We start from the raw sequence: 14,983 nt of genomic DNA, 5'->3' as shown, positions 1-14,983 counted from the left end.
AAAGAAAAAGAAACAAATACAGCCCAGAATCTATCCACCTGCTACAAATTAGCCAGCCACGTTTTCCCGCATCCCCTTTGTACGCAAAGTAAGCTTCGTCTCGCCTTCATCAAACGGCAATGAAAACTGCGGACTTCCAGCTACACTGTCCTCTTCACTTCCAATATCAACCAAACTCGATGTATTGCGCATTCCTGCTGTTCGGCGACGCAAATCCTCGCGGTGGCGAATGTTAACCTCACTGCCCGTGCTACCGCGCCGGCAGTCCGCATTGTTGTTGGTATTAGATTCAATAGATCCAGGAGCAGCTCCGCTGTGGCTAGCCCCGTTGGGAGGCTCGGGTACCGTGATGTTTAGTGAGGCAAAGGAAGAAATGGAAGATACTCTACCGTCCTGTCTGCCAATCCAGAGACCGCGGATACCACCCTTCTTCCGTTCTGGGAGTTCATCGGACCCAGCAGAGCACACATACAATAGATACTGCAGGTTGGGAAGGGTATGGCGGATATCGACAATCCGCAAGCCTTGCGCACCACAAAGCATTTCAATATTCTTATTGAGCAGAAACCAACCGTAATCAAAGCGAAACTGCGTAGTGGTAGAGCCACCGCGTGGTAAGTACAATGGGAACTCGCGAGTTCGAGAGTCTTGAGTGCCTTGAGTCTGCTGCGCACTGAGATCGGGCAGGAGGGAAATTTCGTCCCGGATGGACGAACGAGAGCCAAATACGTTAACTGGGTATAATATTGGGACGCCCAAGTAGAACTGCAGCATATTCACTAGCTGGGCTACCAGGCCTAGCGCTGCAGAGAGTTTTTCTTCTATTTTGCCGCGGGATGTGGAAGTGTCATAGACAGTATTGGGTAATGGCACGCCATGAATCTGGAATGCCAGAGGAGGAGCATCTGGTATCTGCGAAATCTGGAAAATGTCACTGAGGTCCGAGCATATTCGCCTACGCTGGCCGCGGATTTGGTCTTTAGTTGACGTTAGCAGTTGTTGTGATGCTGAGAGATGCCCCATGGCATTTTGTCTGTCCTTTTCAATCCGCATCTGGACACTCTTGCCAGCCTCCATGGCTGCGCTCCGCTTTGTTATGCTTTGCTTGAGCTGCTGTACTCTGTGTTTGGCATTTGCCACAGCCCTCCGTTGTTGCTCAAGATATCCTGCGGCCCGTTCAGCCCGCTCTCGCGCTAATGCTACTAGGTTCTGAGGGCGGCGTGACAGAGTCGAGTCGATCTGCGCAGAAAGACGCTGTTGTGTGGCTTGCGCATCTTGTATTGAGTTTTCAAGAGTGCATAGTTTCATGAGCGCAGCGTACGAAGATGTAAAAACAGGCTGCAGCTGGCGTGACCTCAATGCTAAGGAGCTGGGCACACCAAAAGTATACATGCATCCATCGTTAAGGTGAAATATTAATGCATTGGCAGGGAAATGGTAGTTTTCCAGAGCGGGGATGAAAGTAAGAGAGCGCAAATCAACCTGGTTCTCTAGCAGGTATATCCACGTATTGCTGTTTTGGCGGCGCGTCCATAGCTTCAAAGTGAAAATGGGTGATCGTGATACGGCGGTCGCATGGTGTTTAAGGTCGAAAAATTGGAAATTGAAGTTCTATATATATTATCGTCAGCGTTAGTGAGGGGGGCTATGCAAAGAACAAATGGAAATAATAAAGAGCCACCCACCATGCGTTTTTCAATAACCTCGCTAATATACACAGGCTCAACCTCCCCTTCGCAATGCAATGAGAAGAAGACGTCGGCTAATCGCGCACCAATCATCATCTGCAGGTTCTTTTGCTGTGATGTTGTTGCTTCGGCCCTTGGGCCAGGATTTCCCGGTATAGTCAAAGTAGCAGATGGTGAAGCTGAGGCAGGGAATGCAGCCACCGTCGATACACCTAGCCCTGATGTGCTCCTTCTGCGTTTCCCACTATTGCCGCCTCGCCCGCCTTCGCCAATCAAATCATCGGACGAGCGCGCATGTGGCAGCTTGCCATTTTCAGTGACGCGGAGCTTGCCTTTGGCTTTTAGCTTTGTCAATGTCAATACAGAATCATCATGTGTTATACCAGCGAACGGCTCAAAAGTCAGATTCCGCAGATAAACGCCGCGAAGATGCCGCAGTTTACGGTTCTCCGCGAGAAGAACCGACCGTGATTCTGCCATTAGCTGCTGCGGATGGCCAAGGTCACCAAGAATTCTGCTGGGCCGCACTAGATTGCTGTAGTTGTTTGACTGCTTGCTTTGTTTCTATGTTGAGTCGAGAAGTCAAGAGTCAAATTGCTGCTCGCTGCAGCTACTTCATGGGCATCTCAGGCATTACACCTACTGAGTGCAAAGCAGTGGTTTTAGCAAGGAAGGGTAAAACGAATGTTGTGGCTCTCAGAGTATATTGAATTCTGGGATTAAGCTTGGCTAACCGCAGCCCAAAGCTATCAATAACAAGACCGAGCTTCTTCTGGCGTCATGGTGGAGTTGTCTATCACGTGCAATTTACAACCCTGCTGACTGCTAACCCTACTAGTACGTTGATCAGATGATGAAGAGACAACTTCATTCAAAACATGGCATCATGAGGGAAGTTAAAAAAAGTCTCAGACACAGGAGACGTGAGATTTGATCGAATACCTTTTTGCTGAATAACCAAAACAAGCTACCCTAGCTCTGTGTAGCAAAATACATGCCATTAGTAACAGAAGAAGAGCCTATACTTATCTTTGCAACATGGGCATCTTTTTTCGCCTGGATATTTGACACACGCAAGTCGGCTGCATACACAAATAAGCTAATTTATTTGCTGTTCTACAGATATTGCTAGCGTATTGCTAGCCAGCCACAGATAAGAGCCCAAGCTATGGCGGCTTATGTTTTCCGGAAGCTTTGAATAGTAGACGAAATGGTGACGGATTGCTATTGGTACGGTTATAAAAGCTAAAAGCGGTGACATAATATTACTAGGCAGTTCTGTGGAACAAGGGAGCTTCACCTAACCCCCTTGACTCCAAAACGCAGCCTCTGGCAGTAGGCGCTGGCTGCGGCGTTTGTAATTTTTTTTCCTCATTAAACAGGCAGCTGCAAGTTTGCAAGAGGTATTGTGCTATTCCTCAACGTCGCAGTTACGGTTTGTATTTAGGCTCAACTGCAAGCTTGGTAGTAACGTTAAGCAAGCTCAGTAATATAAAAAAACCTGTCAGACAACGTAATCGCTAGTTCTGGAAACACATCCCATCCAATCCTTGTTTGCTCCTTTATATCCAGGTTGACTTGATGGTCATGGGACCATCTCACATGTTCTATGAAGACGTGCCCATGGGGTTGGGTTGTAAGGGGGATTTGGAACAAGCGCAGGTGCTTGATAGAGCAATGTCTTGTAGCCGGCGGATAGAAAGACTACCATGCTTCTTAGTGTATTAACTGAGCAATGTTTATATAACGGCACTATTTCCTCTGATACTAGTAGCCTTGCCACCACTTCACCACGTCTCGTTGAGTTCAGGTTAACTACTTGAGTTTGTGGTATTTACATACGCAGACCGATAACGGGAGTCACTCACTCACTTATACTTTTGTTATCCCTCCTGGTTCACATAATAGGCAATGGCGGACGGTAAAAGCGTAAGAGCCCACTCCCTATCTCATACGACAAAGTCTAACACTATAGCAGAATCTCTCTTTCGTGCTGAACAAGCCATTCGACATTACCTTCGTCGAAAAGCCCGTTCCCCAGCTGGAAGCGCCAGAAGAGGTCTTAGTCTCAGTTGACTACACTGGGATATGCGGCTCTGACGTTCATTACTGGGCCCACGGCGCCATTGGCCACTTCGTTGTAAAGAGCCCCATGATTCTAGGCCATGAGTCTTCAGGAACCGTGGTCCAGGTTGGCCCCAAAGTCTCATCTCTCAAAGTTGGCGATCGCGTTGCGCTTGAGCCTGGCTTTCCCTGCCGCTACTGCAACTCCTGCAAGGGCGGAAAATACAATTTGTGCCCAGATATGGTCTTTGCTGCTACTCCGCCCTACGATGGAACCCTGACAGGTTTTTGGAAAGCCCCTGCCGACTTTTGCTACAAACTACCCGATAACATCACGCAGCAAGAAGGCGCACTAATGGAGCCTTTAGCTGTGGCAGTCCATATTACTAAGCAAGCTGACATCAAGCCCGGCCAGAGCGTGGTGGTCATGGGCGCAGGGCCAGTAGGTCTTTTGTGTGCAGCAGTATCAAAGGCATACGGCGCATCCAAGGTGGTGGTAGTGGATATTATCCAGAGCAAGCTAGAGTTAGCCAAGAAGCTGGGAGCAACACACACTTACCTATCTCAGCGAATTTCGCCCGAGGATAACGCCGCTGCTCTGGTAAAACAATGCGAACTTGGTACCGGAGCGGATGTGGTCATTGACGCTTCTGGCGCAGAGCCGTCCATACAGGCCGCCCAGCATGTTGTTCGAATTGGGGGGACATACGTGCAGGGCGGCATGGGCAAAGCGAATATTACGTTTCCCATCGTAACGATGTGCATCAAAGAGGTCACAATGAAGGGAAGTTTTCGCTACGGGAGCGGCGACTATGAATTAGCTATAGAGTTAGTCCGCACAGGAAAAGTGGATGTCAAGTCGCTAATAAGCAGCGTGGTACCTTTCGAGAAGGCCGAAGAGGCATTCAAGCATGTTAAGGAGGGCCAGGCAGTTAAGGTGCTGATTGCTGGTCCTAACCAGAAGATATAGATTTGCAATGTAATGCATCTTGTTCTATTAATGCGAAGGTGAGTTGAGAGAGTCTCTAATATACAACCCTGTTTATTATACAGCAGTACATGCATAATAGCAATGCAGAAACGTTGGGAAAAAGAAAAGTAAGGTCGGCCTTTTGTGTAACTCGTACGTTGATGATCCTATATTGGAATCATAAAAAGTATGTATCCAGTCGAAATGAACATGCTGCCACAGATATCACACGTTAAGGCAGTTAGCTCAAGCGCCCTGTGCAGTTTAGAAAAGCCATGAATAGTGGTTCATAGCGGAGCGCAATTATAATGCTACTGGAGTTGCGCTCAGGACATGTTGTTACAGCAGAGAAATGGTTCGATAGAACCATAGCCACGCATACAAAGACAGAGCAGAGATGAGCAAGTCTAATAAAAGTGGGAGTGGAGAAGTCGATATAGATGAAGACGTCCGGACACGCATGTAAAGATGTTTTGTCGGCTGATGTTGAGGTGAGTGAGCACTTTACTGGGCTTTTCTTTCGGCAAGGCGGCGCTCCTCGCTGGCGACCATGTCTATTAGGCAGTTGTACTTGTTAGTCATCTTCTTTCGTTTTCCACACGGAAACATGCCATGTCAGGACACTCTCACCTTTCCAGAGATCTTGGCCCTTCCATTCCTCCTTGTGAATCTTCTTTTCAATGAGAGCCTTGTGCTCAGGGTCGTTGGGATCTAGCACCATGACAGTCTCCCAGCGGCCTGAGCCATCCTTGGCGTCGTTGACCTCAAACGCAGCCGTGATGATAAGCACAGCCAAAGTCAGGCCTTGCGCATACATACGGGCCTGCACCAGCTTTTGGGCGGGCGTGAGATATGGCGAGCGACCAACAATAGCAATAGCGACACCCATGCTAGCCAGCCAGCTGGTCAATACAATGGAGTAGCGGTTTTCGCGGCCCCATGACATAAACTTTTCGTAAGATGACTGGTTCCTAAGTGCTTCCTGAACCGCCCGTGATGATGTGCTCTGGTACGTGCTGTCGGGGTTTTGCGCGCGCTGGAACTTCATTGAGTAACGGTCGGCATTAATGATAGCACCAAAGGTGCCCGTCGAACTGACGAGGAAGGCCTTGAATGGGAGGGTCAAGCCGCGGAAAGCCGCATAGCGCTTGGATGCGATAAGTGAGGCTGCTAGGCCTCCAGCCGTACCAACAACACCGCCAATAGCACCACCCTTGAGAACCTGCTCGTAGTGGGCATCCTCTTCTTCCTTAGTGAGAAGCTTCATGTTGGCTTAGGGTGCGATATTGTTGGAAATGAGGGGGGGGATAACTCTATAATCGGCGGGTTTTCGGGGCTGGTAAGAATGGGTGGGCAGCAAAAAATGATGTGCTGGGGTCTCCCTCGGACTTCAGCAAAAGCGAAAATATAGGCGAACTTAGTAGAACAGCTCTTGATGTATGTAGCAATAGAAAGAGTACTGGTTTACTCTGTGTTGCAGTTTCCTTGAATGGAAAAAAATTTGAAGCCTTGCAAGGCTGACAAAAAAGAAAAGTGCAAAAATGGAAAGATCCAAAGAATCAGAAAAGGCACAAGAGGCACAAGAATTCGAATGAGAGAGTGACGAGGCCTAGTCTAATAGCCGCCGAATGGGGAACCGTCAATACTTATATTCGGTAAAAAGAACAAAACCAAGAAGCGGAAAGTCAGTATATGCAAATCTCTAGCATGTGCATTTAAAAGCTGGGCCCATGACATGACCTTTTTTTTCGTATTTATTGCTATTTTACTTTCCCCTCTAATTATTTGCTATTCAGCGTCGCCCCAAGATGCCAATGAGTAAGCAATGCAGGTGAAGTTTGTCAGCCCCTTTTCCCGGTGCACTCCGAGAATGAGTAACGGGTAACTAACTACCTTCCTCTAAATTCGGGAATTAGTAATAGTATATTCTTCGTTGGCGGGGAGGCCTTGCCTTATTCTAGACATTCAGAATTTCCTCTACTACGCCTGCGAGTATGAAAAAAACAGAGCACCTTGAAACGGAATATGCTGAACTGTGGTGCATGCTTATTACAATCAGTATCTTGGTGTTATTGTGGCCTGATCAAAACGCACAACAGTAAATCACACATTGTAGATGCACCTAGCCAGGAAGGAAACCCCGAATCGCCAAACGCATGCTCGCAGAATGGTTTCAATGCCGAGCTCACTCCGGCGCTTCTGCGTAACCCTTTCTATCCAGTCACGGCAAGTTACGGGTTCTCCCGAATCGGCTTTTTACATCGGCGACTAGTCCTAAGCAACAGGGCCTTTTGGACGCTTTTTTCCGTAGGCTTCAACCATACTTGCCGCTCGGATGCGGCCGCCTTGGTGTAGAGCACAAGGCATGCTTTGGCTCTCAGAAAAGAGCCACATGTCCGTCTGGAAATATATTTCTAAGCCAGTAATCAGATGAATGAGGCAAACTAGGGAGCCTGCTTGCATAATCTTTATCCATGTAGTTTACTTCAAACTTCTACGGCTACTGTGACGGACTTGGTATACGCACCATCTCCAACCCTGCATATAAACTAGGCAACACCACAACACCTATTTGGAAATGGCACGAATCTCGATAGTTTTGATGCATGCATCTGTGTAAGTTATGGGCTTTGGCTCTTTCATTTATTCTATCCGCTTTCATTCATCGCCAGTCTTCCTGTTTGTCTCGTGAGAATTCATAGGCTAGGCTGTGGGAGGCAATACAGGAACAGCAGCACCAAAGGCGTGCTGGCTTGTTCCATGCTGCGAAACACGCAAGTTACTGCGTTTCTTTACACATGTAGCGATTCGTAACGGCGTTTCTCAACAAACGCATTGTTTAAGAGCACTATGCGCCCCACACAAATAATTGAATAGATAGGGTTACTAAGCCTAGTATCGTTTCACTTTTGCTCAGCTTCACGATTTCGATATCGGTGTTCGACTGTGTGATTACCCCTCTTTCTCTGTACAACGAAATCCTTTCATCAGAACTATCTCCGGGGTTTATTTGAGACTGATTGAAGACTATGAGAAAATAAAAATCTCACACTGTGTCTTTTCTCATACAACATCTCGTCGTAAGTGGCCACTTGGAAATGCGAGACTATTTGGGATTATGCTTGGGGGCGACATCAACACATCAACGTCATCCATGCTCCTAAGTGATTGTTTGGCAGAGTTGGCCGTGGAGCGAGAGTCTGTTAAAGAAGGCTAAGTTTAAGACCTGTCCTGCAGAGAACCCCCGCCCCCCTTACCCCCAGGCTGTTGTAGAGAAGCACAGGGCATAGCCAGCCTTGTAATTTAGCAATGGGCTGGTTGTTTTTGGCAGCCGAGCAAGAGATTGAAACAGCATTCGAAGACTAAAGGCTATTCCTCATGGATTCTCTTATGCTAAAATAAATACGCGAACTGGGTAATGTCTGGCAACCCAATGCTAGGGTATGTTGTCCTGATGATAATGGCGAATAAGATGGCGACCTGATTTAATTTGTTCATGCGAGAAGAGAAAAGGCGAGAAAAGAGAAGAAAAGAACCTCGACTGGTTCTCCCTTCTATAGTCGCTATAGCAGGCCCAGGCCAAATTTGATCTTCTAATCTTCTTAAAAGAAGCATATGACAGGGACTTGACCTGTTGTAGCTCCACTTGAGACAACACAGACCCTTCAGCGTAATAAGAACAATACAGATGGAGACAGGTATTGGTATCAGTGATACTGAGACTTGGAGTCGTTAAACTTGGATCTTGCGAGTCTCACCGACTGCGAAAGACGCGGCGTTGGCTGACCGATCCCTATCTTTTTATAGCTCGCGTTGATGCTCTAATATGGATCATCATGAAGCGGTGTGGTTTTGTAATGGGGATCCTGGCTTGGATATCGGCATTGGCGTGCTTGCTGACAGGCTCTTTTCTTAGGCCTCTTTTGCACTAGTAAACCTCTCATCATCCATCTTTCGCTTGAATCCATGCTAGATAGCCCGTGGCCCTAGAAAACTATGGCGTCGTTTTAAACCTTGATCTCGGCAAAGATAAAAAGAAGAAGGGCTAGAGTAGTCGAAGCCCATCCGTAGCGGTCAATCCACCAGACCTTACTGTCATTTTCATCCGGTCAAGGCGTCATCACGCTGGCTGGTACTTGATAGGGAAAAACTATTGAAGCTTTGAGCTTGGATTCCTGGAAGAAACGGGAAGGGACACGGTATCTTCATGAGGACATAAAGCTTTAGCCTTGTTTTGAACAGCCAACTTGTGGATAAGAGCGTGTTGAGAAGCAGGCGGAGTAGCCGATGAAGAAATAAAGCAATGTCCACGAGGCTGAAAGGAAAACTCCGCGCAATTGATGCTTGGCAAGCTGGAACTTTGTTGATGGACAACTAGTCATTGCTTAACGCTTGTAACAGAACCTTTTCGGCCTTACAGAATCTTTTTTCTTCTAATTCCTTCCTACCTCGTCGCTCCCCTTAGCGTACACCGTGGACGGTAAACATGCTGCCGTGTCTAACTAATTGCGAGCAAATAGCAGGCTTGTGCTGCCTAGCGCTAGTAAAACATACCTGTAGTTGGCCAAGATATCACGAGAACGGCGTTTATGATGGCTTGCGATTGACTGTGCGGCCGATGGAGATCAAATTGCACCTATAGAGCTTCACGTGGTTGACCCCCGGCAGCCGAAGGGAGATACTTATATAGCCGGAGGAGGTCATGTAGGCTGTATTATGTACATAGATTGATATAGATGCCTATATACAATTAACTAGTACTCTATACATTTGTAGCATTTTGTGTTGCCTAGCTTGATGTACACTTGCTGCTTTGCTGTGCCAACCACACTCTTAGACTAAACTGCCTGGAAAAGGCAACTGCCTCACTGTCAAGATGTAGCAAACAGCCGCCGCCTATCTATCTGAATAATTTTTGACATTTGGATTCTTCGCTCTTCTTCTTTTCTTCTCTTCCTTATTTCTCTCCTTCTTTCTCCCTCCCACTCCTTCACTCTTATCATCTCTTCCATCGTTGCTAATAAATTGCTGCTACATCGTGCTATTCATCATCTTCATCACTGCTAAACATTTCTGTAAGTTTCCTTTACCAACTTCTACATTTCCTATTCAGGCTTCCTGTCTGCCTCACTGAACCCTGCATTGCGTCGCGTCCGTCTTATGCGTCTTGTCATACACACGTGTTTGCAGGCCTTCAGCATCAAATCAACCAAATATCTTGAGACACATGTAGACTTCACTCATAGCCGTGTATGCTTGATAGGCTCAAAATTTCAGCCAAGAGCTACTAAATTAACTAACAATAACGGCAATGCAGTCCTTCGATAATCGCAAACTACCTAACTTTCTCCGTTTCAACAATCCAGCATTGAACATCTTGATATCTCAAAAAAGAAAATCCCCTAAAAATATTCAAAAAAAAAAGACCTACCAGGCAAGTTAATCACCGAGACCTGTGATCTTTATACAACACGGCGGCCCGTGTGGTACAATAGACATGACTGTAGCACATATATATCTGTTTCCATTACACCCGTCCAACACGCCGCATGGCTCATACTAGAACCACCTCTACTAACAAGTTTTGAACGCCCTCTAGTTTCCTACGGCCTCTTCATCGACCCAAGCGGCCGCACTTAGCCAACAACACCCCTGCTATCTATCCGGCTCTTCTTTTCACTTTTTTTTTGACGAACAAAGCCTGCTTGGTGTAACTCAGCATCTTATAACTCTCCCGCTTCTGCGCTTGAGTCTGCCATATTTGCCATATTCCTGTGGTATCCCGCACATCACCGCAAGCCAGCGCCACTATACAGTCAATTCGTAGAAAGGGTGTTGGTGTTCTTAGTGGTCCTGTTCCCTGCTTAGCAACAACGATTAAGACATTACCGGCCTTATTTTATCGATAATCCAACTCTCAGACCAAACCGCTTTGGGCCTGTCTGAAAAGCCCACCAAAGCCAAAAGCGTACTAGTAGCAACAATTTGGACTTGGGTCTCCCTCGCCCTAGAGCGGCGCAGTGCTAAAACCGTCTGTACACTACATTTCGCACTGTTACCATTCCTCTGTGGTTTTAGTCGGCTTGTCTCCCTCATCTTTCTTTCTAAATCATGCTGTCGTCGTGGTTCAAACTCTCTCAATCATCTTCTACCAATAATAAAGCATCCTCATCTCAATTAGGCCCGTCACCGCCGCCTACTGTTCCTCGCACCGCAGCAGCCCTTAACGCTGCTTCTACTGCATCTTTAACCACATCTGCCTTTGCCACCCCTTCATCTGCGACAACAAGTCCCACTGCGACCGCCACCACTAGAAAAGCGAGAGCCAAAAAAGCAAAAGCCAACCCTAAATGCCAATCAACTGGGTCAGCGGATACTGCTCATCTGTCGAAATCAAAGCCGAAAAAGTCGCCCTCAGTCTTTGACCTACCCTCGCCTTCTCCTTCTTTTCCAGATTCACCCACCTCTCCGGCGGCCGAGTCTGCCAATCCTCGGGTCGACCGAGACCTCCCCGAATCCAGCGATAACGTCCCTATTGCTAGACCCTCTCGTCATCGCCACCCTAACCGTCGCTACAGCCCTGCCGATGACCCAAAGCTTCTGACGCCACCGTCGATTTCTCCACCCTTTGCACAAACCCAAGTACTAGCACAGGCACAGGCGTCATCTACATCACGAGTTTTCGGTGCTGGATTCGACCAACTTGACTTAGAGCCTCGGTATCCATCCCACTTTATCAATTTCAAAAGTTCATTCGAAATTCGAACCGAGAATCGTCTGGAAAGCCTTTTCTCCTCATATCTTGCAAGCCAATACCCCGATTCTACCAATATACCCGCACTTTCCGGCGACCAACATCGCCACCATTTAGATTGCAACATGAATCTCGGTGTTCCGATGGACTCGTCCATGGGCCGCAGTCGCCAGGACTCCTTTGTTAGCGCTGGCCCCAAGGCGATTGCCATCGGTGGTGGCGCCGCCGCTGCTGCTGGACGCAACCGTCGTGAGAGCTTGCAAAATACCGGAAGTTTCATGGGCGGCGTTAGCTGGGGCGGAATGTCTCTTGGGAGCTTCGTTAGAGACGAGTAAGTTAATTAATTGCCTCCTTCCCCTCTTTCCCCTTCTGCCTTTTAATGTTTCTTTGTTTCTTCTGCCTTGTGGCCCCGCAGAGTCAGATGGCCAGATACAACCCGTACAAGCCTTGAAGGACAACAACGCTTGTTTTCTCTATTATGTTGCATCTTGTTCACCCCGCAGCATTGTCTGTGTGTCATATGTTCATGTGTTTGGTCTGATACTAAAACCTCTCATCTGCATTAGGATGGCCATGCATGGCACCTCTCCTTTCGGAGCCCACCAGTCACCTTCGTATCATTCTTCATCTTATTTGCCCAAACTAGAAGCAAATTTTATGAAGGATTTCCAATGCTGTGGACGGACTCTTGCCGACCTTCACGATCTTCTACAGCACTACGAAGAGGCTCATACCAACAATGCTAGTCCGACCGCGAGGAACCCTCCTGCTGCTTTTTCTCAGTTTGCCCGCCTTGGCGGTCTGCCTGCTAGTGTAAAAAATGCCGACATCAGGCCTAACCAGCTAGGTGGCTTGCAGCAGTTTGGTGGCCCGGCGCAACTTGCCCAGCAAGCACGTCAGCCACTTTCTGGCATGTCAAGCCTTAATATGCTTGGACAAGCTAATCTCCAGCCGACTAGTAATCTTCAGGCTATGGCTTTGTCCGAAGACTTGGGCGACATTGGTGACATGGAAATGGAGGATGCTGTCGGACACATGGAAATGGATGACCCCCAACAACAGCAACAGCAACAACAACAACAAAGAGTCATTCAGCAGACAAGACAAATGTTTGGCCAGGGTGCCGGTCGCCCCCAAATTCAGCTCAACTCTGGCATTACCCACGGCCTGCGGACGTCACAGCCTACTACTCCTGCTGTTCAAAGCTTTGGCCTGCAACACAATCCTACTGTTTCTTCCGTTAACACACCTACTTTAAGTACGCAACCCGGCGGCGGTATGTTTCCCAAGAGAACATCAGGTGTAGCTTTCCTCCAGCCAGCCGGCATGGCAAACGAAGATATGTCGATGATGGATCAAGACTTTTCAGGCATGCAGCAAAATAATATGACTAGTACTGGTGGCATGGACCTTAATGCCATGGGGATTCAGGATGATGGCAACTGTATTCCAGACCCTGGCAAGAATCTCAACTCTGGTGGTCTTCTGGCACATCAAAAGATTCTTCTCGCCCAGTTGGCGATGGAACAACCTGACTTTCAGAGCAAAGCGCCTTTCCTACAACGCCTCGGTCTTTTACCGGAAGAAAACAAGCCCTTCAAGTGTCCAGTTATTGGATGCGAGAAGACGTACAAAAACCAGAACGGACTGAAGTGAGTTTCTTATTATTCCTTGTAGAAAAGCCTTGTAACACTACTAACACGTGAATTTCAGGTACCACAAAATGCATGGTCACCAAAGCCAAGTACTTCATGAGAACGAAGATGGAACCTTCTCCATCGTTGACCCTGAAACAAGTGCGCCATATCCCGGAACTCAGGGAATGGAGAAGGAGAAGCCATACCATTGCAATGTGTGCATGAAACGGTACAAGAACCTGAATGGATTAAAATACGTGAGTCACTCAGTCCTTCCCTCTTATGAGCTTGCTATTGACACAAACCCCAGCACCGCAACCATTCGCCATACTGCAATCCCGATCTCACCCAGGCAGAACTTCTTGCCATGACCGGCATCAACGTCGCAAACCTGAACCAGCAAATGCAGGACATACAGCATCTCCAAGAAATGCAAAATATTTCTGATATGCACACCATGCAGGAATAATTCATTTCCGTGGATCCTCACGTCTGCGCTAACCGGCGTGTCCTGCCTGCATAGCTAATGATGGCCAAGGCCCTCACTTGTGTCCACGAAACGAAACGTTATGGCATGGAAATGGTTGGTATTGTATCACTCCACCGCCTCTCCTCAACGCTGGTCTATGCTCGCCAATCTCCTACTATGATAGACCTTGCGTTTTTTCATGGATTACAGCCCAATTTCCCGTGGAAAGCCTACAGTATGCCAACTCATGTTGATGTTGATGAAACTAGTCTCTCCTTTCCGAGTCTATTCCCGAAGAAAAGAAGGGAAAAAGGCACCAGTCGTTTAGTCATAGGTGGTATGCGAGGTCATGACAAACTTACTTCAACCCCCTTGCTAGTCTGTTTTTCTCTGCGTATGAAAAGAATCCCGGTTATATAAGTCTCTCAAGCCTGACATTGAGTCAAGAGGGCTTTTTTTCATGAGGCTTCTTTGTCCAGAAAAAAGAACCAGTTTAGGGGAAGCCCATACTTGATCTCCATTCACAGCCTTGCTTCTTGCTGAACCTATCACGGCTGTCCCTTTTTTTTACTATGTTTCGCTTTCTTGTTCCTTGCTATTTGGTTTTTCCTTTCTTCATTTTCGTTTTTGTTAGTCTTTCTTTCTTTCTCGGCGTCAAGATGGTACGATGGTGGGGGTATAATATCGGAAAAGTTATTGGCTTCATTACAACAACACATTTGCACCAATAAGTTGTTCTTTGAATTTATTGTGAATCGTACGTGGTCATGTCTAACATGATGAATACTGAGCTAGCTGGTTGCCTGTGTAGAAAAGGGCAGTATGTTAATGATGTAAAAAAAAGAAAAATGCATGCTAATCCAAAAAAAAAATACACTCACTCACTACTCAGGTGCATCATCATCTTCGTCCCCTTCCGATGACTGGCCGTACCGCGAGCCGCGCCAACCCTCGACTAACTCTGCTTCGTCACCTCCAAGCACACGACCCTCGGTATCAACTTCCTGCGAAAGGTCTACGAGAGCCATTCGCGGCAGTTTCATGAAGCCATCGCTGCGAACGACACGGCCCCAATGCTCGAGGCAAAACTGGGCAGCGCGTTTGCGTAGCCAGTCCTCATTGGCAATCCCAGCAGAATACCAGATGATACAGGCATGGGCAACGTCAAGTTCCTTGCCTAGGCGGTTGACACACAGATGTCGCAGGTGCGAGATGCCATACATATCAGACATTACAAGCAAGCCAGCGACAGTAGACAGTGCGGGCGCCGAGGCCTCTGACCCCCACCCATGATACTATCGGTGTAAAGATAGAGGAGGAACGCGCGGACTACAGTATATGGCTCTGGGATGTGCATTTTTTTTGTGTGGAACTCGGCCATTTGCGAGTTGTACAGACGTG

General features: G+C 47.6%; 4 protein-coding genes across 4 annotated transcripts; 2 read left to right on the top strand and 2 right to left on the bottom strand.

Moving 5' to 3' along the window:
• Positions 1-48: 48 nt before the first annotated feature.
• HOO65_020561 (UV radiation resistance-associated protein) lies at positions 49-2,168 on the bottom strand (the record flags this gene model as incomplete). The annotated part of the gene is made up of 2 exons (XM_071006555.1): positions 49-1,611; positions 1,686-2,168. The coding sequence occupies 2 exons, from the start codon at positions 2,166-2,168 to the stop codon at positions 49-51; spliced, it is 2,046 nt and encodes a 681-aa protein (XP_070861199.1).
• A 1,431-nt stretch (positions 2,169-3,599) lies between these two features.
• HOO65_020560 (putative D-xylulose reductase A) lies at positions 3,600-4,722 on the top strand (the record flags this gene model as incomplete). The annotated part of the gene is made up of 2 exons (XM_071006878.1): positions 3,600-3,617; positions 3,667-4,722. The coding sequence occupies 2 exons, from the start codon at positions 3,600-3,602 to the stop codon at positions 4,720-4,722; spliced, it is 1,074 nt and encodes a 357-aa protein (XP_070861198.1).
• Positions 4,723-5,226: 504 nt separating this feature from the next.
• Positions 5,227-5,989, bottom strand: HOO65_020559 (Respiratory supercomplex factor 2 -like protein; the record flags this gene model as incomplete). Its single annotated transcript, XM_071007027.1, has 2 exons — positions 5,227-5,276; positions 5,353-5,989. The coding sequence occupies 2 exons, from the start codon at positions 5,987-5,989 to the stop codon at positions 5,227-5,229; spliced, it is 687 nt and encodes a 228-aa protein (XP_070861197.1).
• A 4,844-nt stretch (positions 5,990-10,833) lies between these two features.
• HOO65_020558 (Transcription factor SFP1) lies at positions 10,834-13,582 on the top strand (the record flags this gene model as incomplete). The annotated part of the gene is made up of 4 exons (XM_071006441.1): positions 10,834-11,807; positions 12,043-13,128; positions 13,190-13,370; positions 13,424-13,582. The coding sequence occupies 4 exons, from the start codon at positions 10,834-10,836 to the stop codon at positions 13,580-13,582; spliced, it is 2,400 nt and encodes a 799-aa protein (XP_070861196.1).
• Between the last annotated feature and the right edge of the window lie 1,401 nt (positions 13,583-14,983).

Source organism: Ceratocystis lukuohia (assembly GCF_044167205.1).
Source record: "Ceratocystis lukuohia strain C4212 chromosome Unknown Supercontig2_pilon, whole genome shotgun sequence".
Taxonomy (NCBI): domain Eukaryota; kingdom Fungi; phylum Ascomycota; class Sordariomycetes; order Microascales; family Ceratocystidaceae; genus Ceratocystis; species Ceratocystis lukuohia.
This window is presented reverse-complemented; position numbering and strand designations above follow the sequence as displayed.